The sequence below is a fragment of the Erythrolamprus reginae genome, chromosome 6, assembly GCF_031021105.1.
Source record: "Erythrolamprus reginae isolate rEryReg1 chromosome 6, rEryReg1.hap1, whole genome shotgun sequence".
Taxonomy (NCBI): domain Eukaryota; kingdom Metazoa; phylum Chordata; class Lepidosauria; order Squamata; family Dipsadidae; genus Erythrolamprus; species Erythrolamprus reginae.
This window is the reverse complement of record NC_091955.1, coordinates 36936065-36958262: the sequence shown is the minus strand read 5'-3', so window position 1 is coordinate 36958262 and position 22198 is coordinate 36936065. Positions and strand designations below refer to the sequence as shown.

The 22198-nt window shown below is 43.9% G+C and overlaps 1 protein-coding gene across 9 annotated transcripts in view; it reads right to left on the bottom strand.

Moving 5' to 3' along the window:
* Positions 1-22198, bottom strand: part of NRCAM (neuronal cell adhesion molecule) — a 409870-nt gene that overhangs the window by 172572 nt on the left and 215100 nt on the right. For all 9 annotated transcript variants that reach the window (XM_070755532.1, XM_070755535.1, XM_070755536.1 and 6 more), the window contains 5 exons: positions 21300-21497; positions 21137-21207; positions 19651-19876; positions 18636-18751; positions 12345-12549 (listed from right to left, as the gene is read on the bottom strand). In XM_070755532.1, the coding sequence (XP_070611633.1) occupies positions 12345-12549; positions 18636-18751; positions 19651-19876; positions 21137-21207; positions 21300-21497 (816 nt within the window). The remainder of the gene's footprint in view (positions 1-12344; positions 12550-18635; positions 18752-19650; positions 19877-21136; positions 21208-21299; positions 21498-22198) is intronic.

Below are 22198 nucleotides of genomic sequence, written 5' to 3'. Positions count from 1 at the left end.
ACTCCTCCTTTTTTTTGATCTGCTAATGCAGCATACATTTTTCCAATTTTGGGATTCAACAGTAATTTTTGGCTATTTTTTTTAATATGCACTTCTTGTAATATTGCAATTTGAGCATTTTGATTTCTGATTTTAGAAAATATTTGTTTCCTTTTCCTTGGTTCATTAAGTCCATTGACATTTACAGAAAAGATTTTTAAACCTTTACTTATTGTCATTTAGTAGGTTTTTTGGTTTCTCGCTGAGGTTGAACTCTTCTGGCACCTTGGTGCTGCTCTATTATCTGAGCAGTAGCCCCCAGATCTTCTTCTTGTTGGATTGCTGGTTTTTCCCCTGGTTGCTGTTGTACTGGTTGTTGTTGGACCGCTTGTTGTTTAGTTGTATAGTCCAGGTGGCTGATGCCACTGTTTTCAAAGAAGTACATAGCTTGGTCTACGTTTTCCAATTTGTATCTTGTGGAACGCCAAGTCAGAGAAAGGCCTTGTGGAATAAGCCAACGGAAAGTTATATTTTCTTTGATCAGAATTCTAGTTAGAAAGTGATAGTCTCTTCTGCTTTCTCTGACACTTCTTGGAACTTGTTTTAATATTTTTATTTCAACTCCTTGGTGTTGGAGTTTGGAGTTTCTTGACCAGTGGAGTATGTCATCTCGCAAAGCTTTTCTTGTGAACTTGATGTGTATCTCTCTTGGGAGGTTGTGACGACGAATGTAGCTATTCGAAGTTCTATAAACTTCATCGATTTCTTTCAGTAGTGCTGTGGGATCCTCTTGGAGTATTCCTCCAATAGTTTCAGCCATAGTCATTTTTAAATCTTCATCTTTTTCCTCTTTTATATTCTGAAATCTTAGCCCATACGAAGCACGTTGCATCTCCAACTGAGTGATTGATTCATCATATCTTCTGTATCTTGCATCAGCTCTCCCTTCAAGGTAGTCCATTCTTTTTTCAGTTTTGTCAGACTTCTCTTCAACTTTTTTAACTCGGTCATCACTTTCTTGTAATGTTTGTTGCATCTCCTTTATCTGGTCTTTCATCTCTCCCATGTCAACTTTCAATTGAGCCATCTCCGTTTTAAATTCTGCCAGCTCTGATTTTATAGCTTCTCTTTGTTGTGTTGCGTCCTCTTTTATAGCCTCTCGTTGTTGGGTAGCATCTTCTTGAGATTTAAACATAAAGTCTTTCAAAGTATTTAAAGTTTCTAGTAGTGTTGCAAAATTGGACTGCATTGTTTTGTCTTTGTCTTTCTCCTTGGTAGACATGGTTAACACCTGGTGTGACGGGGAAGGATGCGGTGACCCTTGTGGGGAGGGAATTGTTGCTGTAGTTTGTTTTTTGACCGTTTTAACAAAGGTTGAGGTACTTGACATTATCAAATTTGAATCCACTATTTGAAATTTAAATTACTTTCAATTTATATGTAGTAAAAGGAAAAGAATTCCTATAAATTCCAAATCTGTTCAATTTATCTTGTTAACAATTTCCCTTCAAATATAACTATATGTATCAATCCAATTACTAACAAAATTCAAAATATATTGTTATTTTTAAAACTTTAGATATGCAGTACCAAAAAGACCAGGTGTAAAACTTTTAAAAATAAGAAAGAAATAAGAGCTAAAAAGAAGTAGTCTGATAAGAGGACAGAATAGATGAAAGGAAAAAAAGTATTAGCTATTCATAAAAAATAAAAGGAAGCATAGAAAAGGAAAATTATGGGAGAAAAAAGGGAAGGGGAGAGAGGAAAGAAGAGAAAATTAGTAAAAAGAGTGGAGAAAATTATTCTAGGGGAGGGGGGGAAAAAGGAGGTGATATTTTAATTCCACTAATTAAAATAGAGCAGGAAACCAAGGTTTATTAACAATGCATATGTTTCAAATCAGTTTTCTTTTGAAAATAGCAGTGCACAGAAAAAAAAGAAAAGAATCTAAAAGAAACCAGGGAAGAAAATAGTTATTCAAAAGACAAAATATCAGTATTATGTACTTATGTTCTTCTTATAGGTCGAGTAGTTGTGCTGGGAAGTAAGGGTTGTAAATCCAAGTGTCAAGGGATAGGGTTATGTTTAGTTCCAATTTCAAATTCAAAGGCAAAATCAAATTAAGAGTTTTCGTTTGCTTAGAATAAAGTCAGTTTATTTTCCAAGTTCAAGACAGAAGCAGAGAGGCAAATCCTAAGATGGAGTCAGGTTAAGTTTCGTACAGCAAGGCAGATGTTAAAAAGTTCTCAGCAGATAATCCAAAAACGATCAGCAAGTAATCCAAAAACGATCAGCAAGTAATCCAAATAGGTTAATCCAGAAGTAAATAATCCAAAAGAAAGATTGAATAGACTCTTTGTGATCTAATGTTTCAGTTCCTTCTATTTTCCATTTATTTTCTAATTATTGCGTTATTTCATTATTGTAAAAAAACAACAAGGTGAGAAAACCGAGTATCCGGTTCCGGTGGGAGGAGGAGGGTGGAATATAGCTCCACTGGACTACGGCTAAACATCAAAGAAAATATAGGAACCCCCCCGTTGAGTCAGCAACTGCTTTGAAGTTCTGGGGAGGTGAAGTGTCCCCGTTTCCAGAAATCCTAGATTCGGCGGTGTTCGTGGCGGTGGCGAGCAGTTTGGCCACGAACACGCCTGGAGTCGGGTTGGCGGAGACACGGAGGAATGGCGGCCGCTATTTACAACTATTTACAACTATTTACAACTATTTACAACTGAGCCGCGCTGCCGAGAGTGAGTCGGGTGAGTCGGAGAAGGGAAGAGTGGAGGACCGTGACGGCCAGGGAGAGGGAGAGGGAGCAAACCAAGAAACAACTGGCTTGGACGACCCAGACTCCGGGGGAAGTCTTTTTTGGAGGAGGTCTCCTGAAGCTGATGGTCCCCTGGAGGGGTCTCGAGTGTGCAAGGAAGGACAGCTGACGGGAGGAGAGAGCGTGCACCGAGAGGAAAGGAGAGAGGGGAGAAAGAGGGGCGACGTCTGAAATTGCCCTCCCCCCACTGCATAGACCCGAGACGCCAAGGAGCTGTATGGTGGGAGCACCCGGCGCCGGAGGGACTATGGAGGAATGAACTAGTGGGAGGAAGGAGAGGAAAGAAAGAGGAAAGAAAGAGGAAGGAGGAAAGAGGAACTGAGACTGAGGCTGTGCCTGAAGCTCGCCCCACTGAGCCCACATGGAGTTTCTATTAAGACCTCATAAGCCTGCAGAGGGTCTGGAGACCTGGAAGCATTGTAAGAGCAGAGGAGAGGAAGTGACTGAGAACCCAGAGAAAGACCTGAGAGTGCCAGCCAGTGGCAGTGGCTGGCACCAAAAACTTAACAACAATATGCCAAGATTTCTCCCTCAACAACATTTTTCCCCTGATCAATTCTTTTCCCCCCCAGAACTCACCTTTAAGAACTGGTGTCAGTATTGCTGGCTTGATGGATAGTTGATTTTTAATTATTCCTATATTTTTAGCACTTTAGAACTTTGCACTTTACCAACTTTAATTAATAGCTAAGCTCTGATTTTATATTATTAACTATTAATCTATGAACTTTTTATTCCTATTTTATATTGTGATATATATTATTAGTATTTTAATTATTACTAATTTAATTCATTTTAATATCACTAGGGGGTTTTGTAATTAATGGATGATTGGGGTAAATATGGGACGAATGATTGGTATGAATGCAATGGTTGGGGCGGGTGGGATTATGGTATGAATGTGATAAATGGAAGCAGTATGAATGATAGACTTTGCCCACCTGACGCCGGAGAGGCGGGAGGGGAGGGGGCACTAATCTCTGGGGAGACAGAGGGTCAGAATATTCCTGTGTTGCTGGGGAGAGGCAGATATGGCGGGGGCCGCGGAGTTAGCCGTTCCAGGGGAACGAGGGACCGTTGCTTAATAACGATCCCTTGTTCTGGCTCCGTGAGCCCAATCTTGGGTACTGGTGATGAGTGTAACTCTGGCCCTGGGCTCAGGTTGCTGCTGCTTAATGCCAGGTCGGTGGTAAATAAAGCTCTCCTCATCCGGGATCTGATCCTGGATGAGGAGGCCGACCTGGCATGTATTACTGAAACCTGGCTGGGCCCAGAGGGAGGTGTTCCTCTCTCTGAAATCTGCCCAGCTGGGTTTCAGATATGGCATCAACCTCGACCCCAGGGAAGGGGGGGAGGAGTGGCTATTATAGCCAGGGAGAGCCTTTGCCTACGTGGACTCATTGCTCCGGAAATTGCGGGTTGCGAGTCACTCTTGATGAAGTTGGACTTAGGGGTTCAGGTGGGCTTATTTCTCACGTACCTGCCTCCCAGCTGCGTGTCAAAAGCCCTGCCTGTGCTACTCGAGGAGGTAGCCGGGTTGGCGGTGGAGTTCCCAAGACTTATTGTCTTGGGGGACTTCAACCTGCCGTCACTCGGCGAAACCTCTGGGCTGGCACAGGAGTTCATGGCCACCATGACAGCCATGGACCTGACTCAAGTAGTACAGGGTCCGACTCATGAAGGGGGGCACGCACCCGACATGGTATTCCTTTCCGAGCAATTGAGTAATGGTCTGAGACTAAGGGGCTTAGAAGCAGTGCCTTTGTCATGGTCAGACCATTTTCTACTACGGCTTGACTTCCTGGCTCCAATCCTTCCCCGCAGGGAGGCGGAACCAATTAAGATGTTCCGCCCCAGACGCCTGATGGACCCAGAGGGCTTTCAGACGGCGCTTGGGGTTATTCCAGAGGCACTTGTCCACAGTTCGGCAGAGTCTCTTGCGAAAGCCTGGAACGAGGCTGCAGCAGAGGCTCTTGACCGGATTGCACCTTTGCGACCTCTCCGTGGCGCTAGACCCCGTAGAGCTCCATGGTTCAACGAGGAGCTCCGGGAGTTGAAACGCCAGAAGAGACGTCTAGAGAAGCGATGGAGGAAGAGTAGGTCTGAATCTGATCGAACACTTGTAAGAGCTTTTATTAAGACTTACAAAGTGGCGCTCAAGGCGGCAAGATGCGCGTACCATGCCGCCTTGATTGCATCAGCGGAATCCCGCCCGGCCGCTCTGTTTAGGGTGACCCGCTCCCTTCTTAATCAGGGGGGAGTTGGGGAGCCCTTGCAGAGTAGTGCCGAGGACTTTAACACGTTTTTCGCTGATAAAGTCGCTCGGATTCGGGCCGACCTCGACTCCAATTGTAAAACAGAGTCGACTGACAACGAGTCAGTCGAGGTGACTGGGGCACGTACTTGTCCACCTGTCTGGGAAGAGTTTGATCTGGTGACACCTGATGAAGTGGACAAGGCCATTGGAGCTGTGAGTTCCGCCACCTGTTTACTGGATCCGTGTCCCTCCTGGTTGGTTTCGGCCAGCAGGGAGGTGACACGGAGCTGGGCCCAGGAGATTACCAACGCTTCCTTGGGGAGGGGAGTTTTTCCATCACTCTATAAAGAAGCGCTTGTGCGCCCCCTCCTCAAGAAGCCCTCCCTGGACCCAGCCGTACTTAACAACTATCGTCCAGTCTCCAACCTTCCCTTTATGGGGAAGGTTGTCGAGAAGGTGGTGGCACTCCAGCTCCAGCGGTCCTTGGAAGAAGCCGATTATCTAGGTCCCCAGCAGTCGGGTTTCAGGGCCGGTTACAGCACGGAAACCGCTTTGGTCGCGTTGATGGATGATCTCTGGCGGGCCCGGGACAGGGGTTTATCCTCTGTCCTGGTGCTCCTTGACCTCTCAGCGGCTTTCGATACCATCGACCATGGTATCCTTCTGCACCGGCTGGAGGGGTTGGGAGTGGGAGGCACTGTCCTTCAGTGGTTCTCCTCCTACCTCTCTGGCCGGTCGCAGTCGGTGTTAGTGGGGGGCCAGAGGTCGACTCCTAGGTTTCTCCCTTGTGGGGTGCCTCAGGGGTCGGTCCTCTCCCCCCTGCTATTCAACATCTACATGAAACCGCTGGGCGAGATCATCCAAGGACATGGGGTGAGGTATCATCAATATGCGGATGATACCCAGCTTTACATCTCCACCCCATGCCCAGTCAACGAAGCGGTGGAAGTGATGTGCCGGTGCCTGGAGGCTGTTGGGGCCTGGATGGGTGTCAACAGACTCAAGCTCAACCCGGATAAGACGGAGTGGCTGTGGGTTCTGCCTCCCAAGGACAATCCCATCTGTCCGTCCATCACCCTGGGGGGGGAATTATTGACCCCCTCAGAGAGGGTCCGCAACTTGGGCGTCCTCCTCGATCCACAGCTCACATTAGAACAACATCTTTCAGCTGTGGCGAGGGGGGCGTTTGCCCAGGTTCGCCTGGTGCACCAGTTGCGGCCCTATCTGGACCGGGACTCATTGCTCACAGTCACTCATGCCCTCATCACCTCGAGGTTCGACTACTGTAATGCTCTCTACATGGGGCTACCTTTGAAAAGTGTTCGGAAACTTCAGATCGTACAAAATGCAGCTGCGAGAGCAGTCATGGGCCTACCTAGGTATGCCCATGTTTCACCATCACTCCGCAGTCTGCATTGGTTGCCGATCAATTTCCGGTCACAATTCAAAGTGTTGGTTATGACCTTTAAAGCCCTTCATGGCATCGGACCAGAATATCTCCGAGACCGCCTCCTGCCGCACGAATCCCAGCGACCGATTAGGTCCCACAGAGTGGGCCTTCTCCGGGTACCGTCAACTAAACAATGTCGGTTGGCGGGCCCCAGGGGAAGAGCCTTCTCTGTGGCGGCCCCGGCCCTCTGGAACCAACTCCCCCCGGAGATTAGAACTGCCCCTACTCTTCCTGCCTTCCGTAAACTCCTTAAAACCCACCTTTGCCGTCAGGCATGGGGGAACTGAAACATCTCCCCCTGGGCACGTTTAATTTATGCATGGTATGTCTGTGTGTGTGACTGTTAGCATATGGGGTTTTTTAAATATTTAAATATTTTAAATTTGTCTGATTGCTTATGATTTGTTTTTACATGTTGTGAGCCGCCCCGAGTCTTCGGAGAGAGGCGGCATACAAATCTAAGTAATAAATAAATAAATAAATAAAAAAGGCAGCAAAGCTGTGTTCCTCCGCTGTCAGAATTTAAGCCCGGAACACTATAATTTTAACGATCTAAAAAAAACAAATTCTAATCATCATTGCAGATTTCCTTTAGCAATTTAAATTTTCTATATAGTCATATCGAATTTAAATTGTTTTATTAATCCATAGAGTAGGGAAAATATTTTTTATGTTCCAAAGTTCAAATTCAAGATGGAAAAAACGAAAGTGAAAAAATTAGATTCGGCTGTTATTTGTGGATGAATCCAGAAGAAAAAAAACTTTCACCTTCGCCTTATTGAGAAAAAAAAACTTTCACTTGAAACTTTCGCTGCGATCAAATCTTCTGGTTTTAAACATGAAACGAAAAAAGAGTTTTTTACCTTAGGTCTTTTTATCTGTTGTATTCCTTTTCAGTCGGATAAGTTGCAATACTTTCACTTTCTTGAACTTTTTCTTGCTTCCCGCTGGGTGAGGGGAGAATGCGCTGGCCGAATCTTCCTAGGCAAGGAAGATCGGTTCTCCCTTCTCCGAAGCTGCGGGGCGAACCGCTGCCTCCGGAGCTTCAGCAACGGCTCCTCGGGCAGAGGGAAGCCCCCTGTTCTGGGTTCGGGCCATCCGAGCCCGATCCGATCGCGATTTGCGACCTTTGGAGGGGTAGAAGGGATCTCGGGGCAGAGCGCTGCCAAAGAGATCCCACTGCGGTCTCCTCCACACCGGAAGTCCGAAGAACTTTCTCATGAGTACAGTCTCTACTAATAGATGGCAACCATACTGTCCTTAAATCTCTTATTTTTTTCCAGCTTTTTTTTTTTAATGTCGGATCACCCTGGTATATTGAAGGAATGTCACAGCTCCTTTTAGCCTCTAGGCCCAACCCAGGACCATTTCAAGGCAGTTAATTTATTCATAGCCGACAACTTTATTCTGTATGTATCAAATGGTCCATCCTAGTCTCCCTTAATTTTAAAATTCCAGCTAAAAACATTTGATATATAAATATATATTTGTTTTCGTAGATTTTCACGGGTACAGGAATGACGGTCTTGGTATATTCGGGTTTCTTCCTGTGTAGGATTTGGAAATTTCTGGCGACGTTTCGACGAGGTCACACTCATCATCTTCAGGCTGGTGTTTCTGTTCTTGTGCTAAGGCGAACACTGCGAGACCTAAGTTGCCTTCCTTCTATAAATACTGGTGGCTGGGTGTGGTTTGATGGCTCAGCAATTGCCTGCTGTGTAGAAACTTCCTGGTGAGTCAGTGGGGTAACATCTTGGGTCGTTGATGTAGCTGAAGTATGCTGATTAGTTAATGGTTAAGTTAAGTTAATCACACCTAATCAACAACCATTAACTAATCAGCATACTAAACACAAACCTAAACTTTGGCTGAGATATGTTGATGACACTTTTGTAATTTGGCCACATGGAAAAGAAAAACTAGACAATTTCCTCACACATCTCAATAGCTTACACCCCAAAATACAATTTACTATGGAAACAGAAGCCAATGATCAACTTCCCTTTCTGGATGTACTAATCTATAAAAAACCCAATGGCACCCTAGGACACACCATCTACCAAAAGAAAACCCATACCAACCATTATTTAAATGCACACTCCCACCACTACCCCGCACAGATCACCTCAGTAGCCAAAACTCTCATCACCAGAACCAAACGCCTAGCTGACCATGAGCACTTAAAAACTGAATTGAACAAACTCAAAGATGTATTAATCTCTAATGGATTCGAAAGGAAAACAATTACAAACCTAATCAAAAAACAGACACCCCCAAAAATCAAGACCAAGAACAGGATAATGGTACCACCCTCCTCCCTTACATCAAGGGCACCACAGACAAAATTAGTAAAATTCTATACAAACATAATATCAAAACTTCATTTGTCACTAACCAAAAGATATCAAACATCCTAAAAAACCCAAAAGATAAAATCCAACTAGAACACCAAGGAATCTATGAAATCCCTTGCAAAACATGTGCAGCCACATACATTGAACAAACCAATTGAAGAGTGAGCGCACGCATTGCAGAACATAAGAATGCAGTTAAAAAAGAAGAAAAGACTTCCTCCCTTGTCCAGCACATTAAAAAAACAGGGCACGAAATTGACTTTGAAAAAACTAAATTACTTTCCAAAACAGAAAATTTATTCAGAAGAATTACTATGGAAGCTATAGAGATAGAGAAACACCCCTTCAGCATGAACAAACGGGAAGACATGTCCCGCCTACCAGAGATTTGGAAACCAGCCTTAAACAAAAAAAACATATCATAATCATCACCATGTCAATCCTTCAAGTAATTGTGATTCCACCAACCAATAAAATCACTAAAACATAGTCACCCAATCTATTTGCTACATTCAAACCAAATCTCCACCCCCAACACTATATATAAGGAACAAATGGCAGTTGCAAACATTCCATATTTACAGCAGCACGAAGCTTAAAACTTCAGCCTGATAATGGTGAATGTGATTTCACTGAAACATCGCATAGACACTCAAAATATTACACGGGGCAAAACCTGAACTCAGAACAATCTACATATACATATATACATATATACATATATACATATACAGTGATCCCTCGATTTTCGTGATCTCGTTCTTCGCGAAACGCTATATCGCGATTTTTCCCACCCGATGACGTCACTCTCTTCCTTCCTTTCTCATCTTTCTTTCTCTCTCTCTTTCTCTATCTTGCTTCTTCCTCTCTCACACTCTCTTCCTCCCTCTCTCATCTCTTTCTTTCTTTCTCTCTCTTTCTCTATCTCTCCCCCTCTTGCGGGCGGGCGGGCGGGCGGGCGAGCGGGGGCATCAGCGAGGAAGACCCAGGGAAGGTTCCTTCAGCCGTACAGCAGCTGATCTGCTCGGTAGCGCAGCAGCAGCGAGGAGCCGAATCGGGGTTTCGCCTTTGCGTGGGCGGCGGGGAAAGCCCGATCTTCGTCTGCTCGCTGCTGCTGCGCTACCGAGCAGATCAGCTGCTGGGCGGCCGCAGCAGCAGCGAGCAGACGAAGATCGGGGTTTCCCCGCCGCCCACGCAAAGGGGAAACCCCGATCTTCGTCTGCTCACTGCTGCTGCGCTACCGAGATCAGCTGCTGGGCGGCCAAAGGAACCTTCCCTGGGTCTTCCCCGCCACCCACGCAAACTCCACCATCTGCGCATGCGCGGCCATGAAAAAAAGGGTGCGCATGCGCAGATAGTGTTTTACTTCCGCAACCCTACATCGCGAAAAATCGATTATCGCGAGGGGTCTTGGAACAGAACCCTCGCGATAATCGAGGGATCACTGTATCCATATATCCATATATCCATATATCCATATATCCATATATACATATGTCAAATGTTTTTAGCTGGAATTTTCAAATTAAGAGAGACTAGGATGGTCCCATTTCGGCCTTGTTCTGGCCTCATCAGCTAGCCACAGCCTTCCTTACTGGGATTCGATCTGGTAGCCTCTGCCTTGTAAGGCAGAGAATTAGCAGTTGAGCCATCAGACATGATCCCTCCAGCTGTGTACCAGGGAGGGGCTATATGTTTTTTTATGTCGGATCACTCTGGTATATTGAAGGAACGTCACAGCTCCTTTTTGCCTCTAGACCCAACCCAGGACCATTTCAAGGCAGTTAATTTATTCATAGCCGACAACTATATTCTGTATGTGTCAAATGTTCTGTATGTGTCAAATATATATATATTTGTTTTCGTAGATTTTCACGGGTATATGTATGTAGATTGTTCTGAGTTCGGGTTTTGCCCCGTGTAATATTTTGAGTGTCTATGCAACGTTTTGGTGAAATCACATTCACCATCATCAGGCTGAAGTTATAAGCTTCGTGCTGCTGTAAATAACTATATTTACAGCAGCACGAAGCTTATAACTTCAGCCTGATGATGGTGAATGTGATTTCACTGAAACGTCGCATAGACACCCAAAATATTACATGGGGCAAAACCCGAACTCAGAACAATCTACATACATACATATATATATATATATACACACACACACATATATATATATATATATATATATATATATATGTTTTTTTTATGTCGGATCACCCTGGTATATTGAAGGAACGTCACAGCTCCTTTTTGCCTCTAGGTCCAACCCAGGACCATTACAAGGCAGTTAATTTTTTATTTATAGCCGACAACTATATTCTATATGTGTCAAAAACACACACACACACACACACACACACACACACATATATATATATATATATATATATATATTATTCTGAGTTCGGGTTTTGCCCTGTGTAATATTTTGCATATATATATATATATTTATTTATTTATGTCGGATCACCCTGGTATATTGAAGGAACGTCACAGCTCCTTTTTGCCTCGGCCAAAATGGGACCATCCTAGTCTCCCTTAATTTTAAAATTCCAGCTAAAAACATATATATATATATATATATATATATATATAAATAAATAAAATAGTAGCACGTTTTTACAAATTTACCAATATTCTTCCAAGATTATTTTTAGACGTTAACTTCTAGTTCCATTCGAAATGAAAAACAGCAATTATAGTATCCATTTAGCCGCTCTCCCCAATTTCTTGAACTCCTTTTCTCGTAATCCATAAGCAAAAAGTAACAAAAAGATTTTTACCTCCGGCAGCAATGCTCAATTTAACAGTCAATTCTCCTCGCCACAACTACAGCACAAAAACTTACATTCCCTTTTCTTTTCTGGATGACTTCCAATTCTTCTAGCAACTCTTTCTAGCATGCAGTCTCCTTGGCTAATGGCGGCTAACCACCTTCGCACCGCTGATGGTGGAGGCTCCACGTCTGGTCAACCCTGGGGTTTGACGACCCCAAACAGGGACCAAACCAAGTCCCCTTCTTCCCCTCACCTTTAAGGAGGTTTGGGCCGATTCAAACTGAATCGGCACCCCCAAATGGGAGGGATTCAGCGATTCTCCTCAGGAGCGAGAGAACCGCCGCTGCCACCGAAGCGCTGACCATGCCCCTCTCCTATTTCCATTCCTTAGTACAACAGATATTACATGTGACAGGCATCAATATACTCTGTCTAATATGCCTTAGTGCTACTCATATACGGCCCCAGTACAACTTCAATAACATAGCTGTTACATATAAAAGCTTACATAATGTATCACTTTCCTATAGATTAATTTTATCTATATTTGATCATGTTTCATTGTCTTCCAAATAAGTATGGTAAAAATCAGAAATATTTATTTTTTAATAATCATTTAATAATAATGAAAATGATGAGGTAATACTTAACTCACAATGTGAAACATAAATATCCTAGTTATTCAGTTACATACCTCCTTCTGGAGTTTTAAATATTTCATCTTGGCTTGCTGGTCCTTCTCCTTTCCCATTAAACACTCTTATATTCAGTTTATAATAATTAAAGGGCTCTAGTCCTGGCACCATTCCATGTGTTCTATTTCCACTGAAAGTCAACATCCTTTTTTCCTCGTGCTGCTTAATTTTTCCAGATAAATGTTTGACTTTCCAATAGTAAATCTAAATATATATGCATATTTTAAACATGAATTTATGATGTTCTCAGATGGCATTATATTATACAGCCCAAATAAATTTTGAGACAAGCAAATAAACACTACAATTTTTTTTAAAAAAATAAGCATTTAAATCAATTTAAAGGAAATCCATTGATTTCTTCTCTAGCCATGACTATCCAGTCACATGAGTTTAAATTATCAATGCAAAGGCATATCAAATCCTTAACATATGTAATATATTAGCATATTAGACATAAACTGCCTTCAAATCTATACTCCAAACAAATATGGAAGTTATTATCTGACTCTGATTTAGATAGTTCTTACCATAGTCTATTTCATAAGGCTGTGACCAATTAGAGATAGATTATTATAGGATTCTTTAGAAAAGGACCGTTGAACTTACCTGAACGGTCTTCTCGATGCACTGCGAGGAGAGTCCAACATGGGTGATACTTCAGCCTGATTGGTTAGGGACTGAGTTAAATTAGAATAGTAATTAGTTCTGCCCTGTAGCCACCCCCAACAGTTCAGTCAATAAAAACGAAGAAGTAGTGCAAACAAACACAACTTTATTAACTCACTAGAGTAAAGAACAACTGAGCCCCTGGGCCAATTGGCCGGGTTGGGTTTGGACTCTCCTCGCAGTGCATCGAGAAGACCGTTCAGGTAAGTTCAACAGTCCTCCTCCAATGCACTGCTGCAGAGAGTCCAACATGGGATATACCCAAGATCAAGATAACAGGGCGGGAGACGGCTGGACCAGGGGCGTATGTGATTCACACACCCTCTGCTGCACTCTTCGGCCGAAGGCCGCATCAGAGGACCCGAATGAGTCCAGTTTATAATGTCTAATGAAAGTGTTTGGAGTGGTCCAAGTGGCTGCTTGACAAATGTCTTCTAGAGGAGCCTGTGTGGACCACGTCGCTGATGTTGCAGCGCTCTTCGTAGAGTGAGCAGTAATGTTCTCAGGTATTCACTGTGACTGTGATTCATACGCAGTCACAATACAGGATTTCACCCAACGGCTAATCACCGTAGGAGATACTTTAGCCCTCATAGTAGATGATGCAAACGAGGCCTCTGTTTTACGATGTGGAGCAGTTCGTCAAATGTAGACTTTTAAAGTGCGACGTATGTCCAGCTTGTGCCAACGCAGCTCCAATGGGTGTGTACCATGGGCGCAGAAGTCCAGCAGAATGAGGTCATTAGATCTATGGAATAATGTGTTAACCTTTGTCAGAAAGGTTGGGTCCAGGTTCATAACTACCCTATTTGGATAGAATACGCATAAATCCGGTCTGACTGACAGAGCTGCAAGTTCGGATACTCTCCTGGCCGACATGATGGCAACTAGGAATGCAGTCTTAAAGGACAGGAGCCGTAATGAAATGTGGCGGAGAGGCTCAAATGGTGGTGCGGATAAGGCATCCAAGACAGATGGAAGATCTCATGAAGGAAATCTGTGTACTGTCAGAGGGCGCAGATTAGAAGCTCCCTTTAGGAAATCCCTGACCCAGGGATGATGGTTAATGGATCTCCAGTTATCCAGCTTCACGATGGTGGAAATGGCAGCCCCTTGTCTGCGCAGAGTATTAGGGGCCAGTCCCCTGTCGAATCTGGACTGCAAGAATGCTAAAAGTTTCTCCACTGATGAAGACTGTGGTTCCACACGGCTGTTTGTGCAAAATTGACAAAAGGCCGCCCAAGTGGCCTGATATATTCGAGTGGTTGATGGTCTACGTGATGGTTAATATCACCTTTTCCGAAAATGATGCCCATCTCATTCTGTCCCCCTCAAGTGCCACACAGCAAGTTTCCACCATTGAGGGTATGGGTGGAACACTGACCCCTGGCTGAGGGAGACTCGATGGCTCGGAAGACGCCAAGTTGGAGAGATTGTCAAGTCCATCAGATCCGCAAACCATGGTCGTCAAGGCCAGTATGGAGCAATGAAGATGACTTCGGCTCGTTCTGATATCAGCTTGGCAATCACCTTGGAAATAAGGCACACTGGTGGGAAGGCGTAAAGCAGTCCTCCAGGCCACGGAATCCTGAGGGTATTGACCCCCTCGGCCCCTGGTGAAAAGAACCAAGAGAAGAAGCGATGAAGCTGTGTATTTTACAGTGTGGTGAACAGGTCCACGAGCGGTGTGCCATATCTGTTGACAATGTCCTGAAATGCGTCCTCCCCCAGGCGCCATTCTGCTGGGTGGAGGGTAGACCTGCTGAGCCAATCGGCCTGTACATTGTCTACTCCCGAAATGTGTTCCACTGGAGAAGATTTGTCTCTGCTCAAGTCATAAGGGCTTCTGTTCCTGCATTAGTCTGTGTTTATGTGGGATCGAGTGGCCACATTGTTCATGAGTATTAACAAGTGTCTGCCCTGACTCTGTCTGGAAGGCTTGTAAGGCCAAGAATACGGCTCTCAACTCCAGGAGATTGATGTTGATCTCTGCCAGATCCTCGAGTGTCCATAGGCCCTATGCCACCTGCGTTTCGAAATCCCCCAGCCCATAAGGCTTGCATCTGTGGTGATGACCACTTCCTTCTATTTCAGGAAGGGGGAACCCCGAAGAAGTGCCGCCGATTGCCACTATGAGAGGGATGGTATGACCTTCCTGGGCACCAGCACCAAGCGTGACGAGTGACTGGATCGATTCCGTTGAAAGGGCAGGAGGAACCATTGGAGTGATCTGGTATGCAGGCGATACAAGAAACGAATGTCCCTAACACCTGTGATTGAAAGGCCAGAGACACTCGTTTCTGGTGACGAAGAAGATTTACCATGCCCCAAATCTTCTGTTGATGGTCTTCTGACAGATATACCTCACCTGCTCGAGAGTTTATTACCATACCCAGATGTGGTCAGAGTTAGATGGCTTTTGAGTAGGTTTATTGTAAAACCATGCTTCTGTAAGGCCTGAATGGTCAGATGTAGATCCTCTTGTGCCCGTTTGGGGTTCCTTGATAGGATCACAATATCGTCCAAATACGCCATAAGGCGAATTGAGCGAGACCTGAGGGACGCTGTCAAAATGTCCAAAAGTTTGGTAAAAGTCCTCGGGGGGGGGGGAAGACAAGCCGAAGGGCATCGCCCGGTACTGGTAATGCTGGTCCTCGATGCAAAACCTCAGGTACTTTGGATGGTCGGGATGTACAGGTACATGGAGGTACGCCTCCTTCAGGTCGATGGAGGTCATCCAGTCGCCTCGTCTTATGCATGAAAGAATGGTGTGTAGGGAATGCATCTTGAATCTCACATATCTGACATACAGATTGAGTTGTTTTAAATTGAGAATCAATCTGCTTCTCCCAGGCGCCATTTTGACTTCACATCTGCTTGCCAGGACCTCAGCCAGAGCAAACGCCGAGAAGAGAGAGTTGCGGCCATAACCCTGGAAGCGAATTTCACTGCATTTAGTGTGGCGTCTGCTGAAAATTCTGAAGCGAGAATCAGCTTACTTAGGTCCTTACAAAGACGGTTGTCCTCTGGTCCCACCTTAGCCTGCATATCTTGGAGCCATTGAATACAGGCTCTGGTAAAGAAAGATGTGGCAGAGGCCGCCCTGAGCAACCAGGATGCCATCTGATGTGTCTTATGAAGCAGGGTTCCCGCTCTCCTATCATCAGGCTTTAGCCCTTCAGCAAGCTCTGACAGAACTACCGCATTTGAGACCAAACTTGCTACGGGCTGGTTGATGGTGGGAAACGACAGTAGATCTTCAATCTTGGGGTCGAAGGTGTAGAATCGACGCTCCATTGCCAAAGGTCCTAGTGCCGCCGCCAGGTGCTGCCATGGATGTTTAACACCCTCCATAAAGATCTGGGAAGATGGAATGTGGCATGATTCTTTTTGTGGTTCTGAGAATAAACAAGCTGCTGGTTGTAGACCGGCTGCCACCTCCGATGGCTTGGAGGAACTCCCTATGTCGGTAATCTGCTTGGCCTTCTGTAAAAGGACATCAAACAGATGGGGCTTGAAGAGTGATATAGAAATCGGCTGTTCGGAGGGAGGACTTTCGTCCTCAGACAGCTCGCACTCTTGATCTGTGTCTATCTCTCCTTCATCCATCTCGGATTCCTGAGGAAAGGAAGGGGGTGCTGGTACTGACCAAAGGTCCCTTCTAGGCGGTCTGGTATGGATTGTGCTGGCCGTCTGCTGTGTGCCAACCGACAACCCTTGAGTGTATGCGCTGGTCAACATTTCTTGGAATGCTGGGGGCATGGTCTGCCACGTATCATTGGTGCATAGGCCTGCTGATGATGTCGCTGATGGATATTGAGAACCAGGGAAGGCCTGAAGCAGATGGAACCATGGTTGGGCCTGAGGTGCAGTGATTTCTGGTCTCGTGGGCATCTCAACAGGCTGGTATGATGTAGCCTGCCTATCAGGAGATAGGTCAGTGCTGTGTACTGATGCCATGGATCCCATATGAGTCCCTGGGGAGTGGGTGGGGAACCACTGAGGTAAGGCTGATGGAGCCAAGGCCGGGGCTTGTGAAGAGGGGGATTGATGCAGCGAGGTCTGCCTTTGGGCGGCCTCCAGCTGTGCCTCTAGCACTTTAATCCTCCTTTCTGCTTCCTTTGTATCAAATGAGGAAGCCTTTGATTTAGACTTGGAGGGATGTCCCTTGGTGTCTCCTCCCTCCTGGACAAGGGCTCAGTGGGAGTGCTAGATGTCTGTTCAGCCATACTGTAGTACTCACAGCTGGCATCACAAAGGTTATGTTCGAGTGCACACTCTCCCAGAAGGTTGCAAGGAAACGGCAACTGGCCACTATCGAGGGAGAGTTATATTCCTCTGACCGATAGTTCCAAATGACTCTCTCAAAATGGCATCCATGCGCCTGAGGGTAGGTGGTACCTGAGCTCAAAATGGTAGCGCCTCCCAAAATGGCAGGCGCTACTTTGTTTGCCATTCCCCACCAAAATGTCCGTTAAACCTGGAATTGCCCACGGCGGCAGCACACCCGTCAGCTGGTAATCATCTCGGCTATTTTCCCTGTCATGGTGACAGCCTCCCAACATTCTTTTGTCAGCTGGGAATCGGCCGAATGTTTAGACGCGCCGTCGCTGCCGCTTCCATCTGTTGCGCCTGTCAACTCTGAAGTGGCCAAATGATCAGAGCCGCTGCGGCCTGTCTCCTCATCGCCCGGGTGGCCTCCTGTAATTGCCGGTAATTGGTTCTCGGGGGATGGGACCTACCGTTTAAGGCTTGGAGAGGTTTGGCCACAGAGGCTAGGGACCTCAAAGCTTCGCAATGGCTCTGATACCAAGGACTAGGCACGAAGGAGGGGTATGGCCACGGAGGCTAGGGACCTGGCCTAGTAAGAGCCTGTACCCTGGGCAGTGCTCTCTGGAAGCAGGGGCCCTGAGGAGGTAGATAAGTCGCAGGCTTTACCCTCGGAGGGCAGGGGCCTGATCTATCTTCTTCCATGTCTGTTAGGAAAACAAAGAAAATGATTATTTTATTATTAATATTAAACACAGAAACATAAAACAATAACGTTTTAACGAGAAAGGAATTTAACTCAGTCCCTTAATTTAACTCAGTCCCTAACCAATCAGGCTGAAGATTCACCCATGTTGGACTCTCCATAGTAGTGCATTGGAGAATGGCTAATATAATTTAAATACACAAACATGATATATGTTTTACTGATTTTGTATGCAAATTCAACCCAAGACTAAATATTGTAAGGACAGAATATAAAAATTATGTTACACATGTTACAAGGAACACTTAGATGGTTAGAATAAAAATTGTTTCTGACAAACATCAAATAGTCATTCTAATAGACCAGAGGTAGGGAAAGTTGGTGAAAGTGCAGTGACACGTGGACTTCAACTCCCAGAATTCCTGAGCTGGCATGATTGGCTCAGGAATTCTGGGAGTTAAAGTCCACAAGTCATAAAAGAGCCAACTTTGCCTACCCCTGTCATAGACCAAGAAACATAAATATTAGTTACTCTGGTCTAGCATCTCAAGAAATAAAATAAACAAATAAGGAAAACTCACACTCAAATACATTTGTGGTATTTTTATACTAAATGCTGTTTAAGAAATATCTATGGTTGACTTACTTTGTATCCATGAAGATGGCCCCGGACAAACTTTAATGAAACTGGATCCCACTGTACTTTCACTAATGTACTGTTTACAACTTGTACTTGTAAATTCCCTGGTGCAATCATTGGCACTGATAAGGGACAAATGCAACAAATCCAAGTTTAGAACAACTTGCATGTGTTTCATAAGATACCATGTTTTCTCAAAAATAAGATCTGGTTTAATTTTCTTTTGGGCCCCAAAATAAACATTCGGGCTTATTTTCGGGGAGGTCTTACTTTTTTGACATGCAGGAAGCGGCAAGTATGGGGGCTGATGGGACTAGTAGTGCTGCTACTGTTGGCCTCACCCTCTATCCTGTCTACTTGCCTGCAGCTGCAACAGACCAAGCTCTCAGCGCACCCTGCCCTCTGGCCCTGCTGCTGCTGGGACACTGGAGCTTGGTCTTGTCATATAGCAGAACACTGCACAACTTGTTGCGCTGATGGAGTCATTCGTGGCAGGACACTGAGAGGCCTGGATTGCCAGTGGAGGCTGCTGCAAGTGGCTCCACTGGCACAACGAGCCTCATGGCATCCTGAATCAGAGCAGCTCCACTGGTATGAGACTTGCCACGCCTGGCCATAAGCGGCTAGAAGTGGCTGCAGAAGAAGTAGGGCAGTAGTGTGACAGGTGTCGGAGCACTGGAGGTCTGGTCTGGCTGCAACGGTCCTAAGGTAAGTGAGTTTGAGGCATGTGGGGCAGCTACACCCCCACAACTTAGCTTGATTTTTACACTTGCGCTTCATCCCACCTTGTACAACCAGATGATGTGTGGGTAAGACATATTTTTGTGGTAGGGCTTATTAGGTGCTGTCATGAAAATCAGGCTAGAGCTTATTTTCAGGGTAGTTCATATTATCAAGGAAACATGATACTTTGAATTTCATAAATATAGGAAATTAATTTTTAATTCTATATTTTTACTACTCAGAAAAGTCAACTAAAGCAAAAATTATACTAAAAACTGAGTTAAAGTAAGAAACTTACAGTCTTCTCCGGAATGTCCAATTATTGTTAAAGGGTCGGGTGCCGGTCCTAAGTCATTTAATGCTTGCACTTTTATCTCATATGGAACAAAAGTTGGTGTATCAGCTACAATATATTTAGATACATTTGCAACTGTAACAGATGTCCATTCATCTTCACCATCATTCTGTTGCCAACTGACTTTGTATTGAAGACCTGGACCATTGGATTGAAAATCTGTTAAAGGCTAAAATGAAAAATAATAAAGGTATGATTTTTAATTAGCCATAGAAAAGAGGAAGAAGATAATATAAAGTTAATAGTTTTGCTCTAGCAATTGCTAGAAAGTGGCAATTTAATCAGTAAATTTTCATATTCATGTGTGGCATACAGCTTAAGAACTCTTACTAATTTATTTATTTATTTATTTAATTTATTTAGATTTGTATGCCGCCCCTCTCCGCAGACTCTTTACCTTGTTATAAAATAAAATCTTAAGTTGTGCTCACAGGGGGCAACTGTAGGCAAAATGCCTCTGTCATCCAGTCTAAAAACATATTATTAAAAGAAATGGACATGACTAAAAAAGAAGAGAGGGAAACTAAAAAATAACTTCCTTCTATAATGTACAATGTATATTATAATGTATAATGTACTTCATGGATAACATAATGAAAATAGAAGTACCCTAACTGAACAATCAATTTCTTATATAGTTGCATTGCGGAATGACAAGTAATCATAAATTGAAGAGCTTTGCTCTTCAATTTACTATATATATTGCTAATATACAGTGGTACCTCTACTTAAGAACTTAATTCGTTCTTCCTCTCCCTCCTTCCTTCCTCCCCACTTCTCTTTCCCTCCGTCTCTTTCCTTTCTCTTTCCCTTTTCTTTCTCTCTCTCCACTTCTCTCTCTCTCTCTGTCTTTTCCCTCTTTCATCTTTTCTCTCATTCTCTCCCTCCAGGTCTCTCTCATTTCTATGTACCTACTGAAATGTATCTTACATGGGTTGCACTTGGAAAGCAATCAACTTTTTTCCCCCCAAAGAGTTGGTTGGATCTGGATCATATCGTGCCTGGAGCATACCGTGATCTGCAGTGTTTTCCAGAAAGCTGACTACATTTGGGAGCTACGCTGAGTTCTCTGCACTGCCCAGACTACAGGATGAGTTTGGGCAGGTAAGAGAAATGAGTCCCAAAGGTGCTTCTTCTAAGCTGAAGGGGGGAAAGGACAAAAAAAAATAGGCAACAAAGGGAACAGATGATACAAAATTGAACTGCTAGCTGGTGTGATAATAGACAGAGGCCATTAAATTATGCACTGTACTGCTATTTATCATCAACAGGTTGAATGATATGAATAAAATTTCAATGAGGTTTTTTTTATAGAACAAGTCAATCTTTAAAAATGTTTTGTTCTTTTTCTGAGCTTTTTGCTACATATTTTGGAAAAGTGAATACTAGTCATACTGCCTTCAGTATTTTATGTTTTCAAAAAGCTTACCTTCCAAGTGATCACCAAATTATTAGGTTCTGTTCCAATCCCTTGAATGTTAATAGGATTGTCATCTGGTTCTAAAAAAATAATTTTTTAAAATTTAAGTAAACTATAAACCATAATAGTTGAATGTTATTTATATACTAAGCAGATAGATGTGTTTATTTACTTGCAGGTTTTGTAAAGTACTTTTCAGAAGCTTCACTTGGTTGGCTCCTTCCAATTTCATTGACAGCTATTACACGAAATGAATAATTCACATGTGGTGATAACTTTAACTTTACAGTTGTAAACACACTAGGGACTTCCATTTGGTAATTCCATATTCCTGGTTCACGCAAAGCATCTTCATATTCAATAATATACCCTGTAAAAAGTTAAAGTAAATTTTGCTTCATAAACCCTTTTTTTCTTCTCATATGACTAGCCGAATACATATTTTTGAGAAGAATATTACTGTATCAAGAGTGTTGTAAATGCTTGAAAATGGAAGATTCTGAAGGTCAAATTTTGTTTGAAAGCAACCAGATTTTGCAGGTTTGGACCTTGGCATGGATTATAACAAAAGCATGGCACACTATTTCTGAACAAAGTTCAGAATTTCTGAATCAAAGAAGTAACACCTAATTTATTTTGAAACCAAAAAATAGAGAATACTACTACTGAATAGGTGGTTTAAGTAATAAATAAATAGATCATTTATTGCTATTTTGCACAACAGTTCAGTGCTTAATGCAGAGGCACTTTATGGAAGACTATTTTAATAGTCATTTACCTGATATGCCTATTCTCCAAGTAGTTCATATAGCATCCAGGAATGGGTTAAATCAGTCTGCTCTGTTACTGTACTGAGTCTGTCAAAAGCTGTTCAGGTCCCAGCCTTGTTATTATGCCTAACAGCCTGAATGAAGAAGCGAAGTGACAGACTCCAATGTGACAAACTATAGTACAGTGTTCCCTTGATTTCCGCGGGGGATGCGTTCCGAGACCGCCCGTGAAAGTCGAATTTCCGCGAAGTAGAGATGCGGAAGTAAATACACCATTTTTGGCTATGGACAGTATCACAAG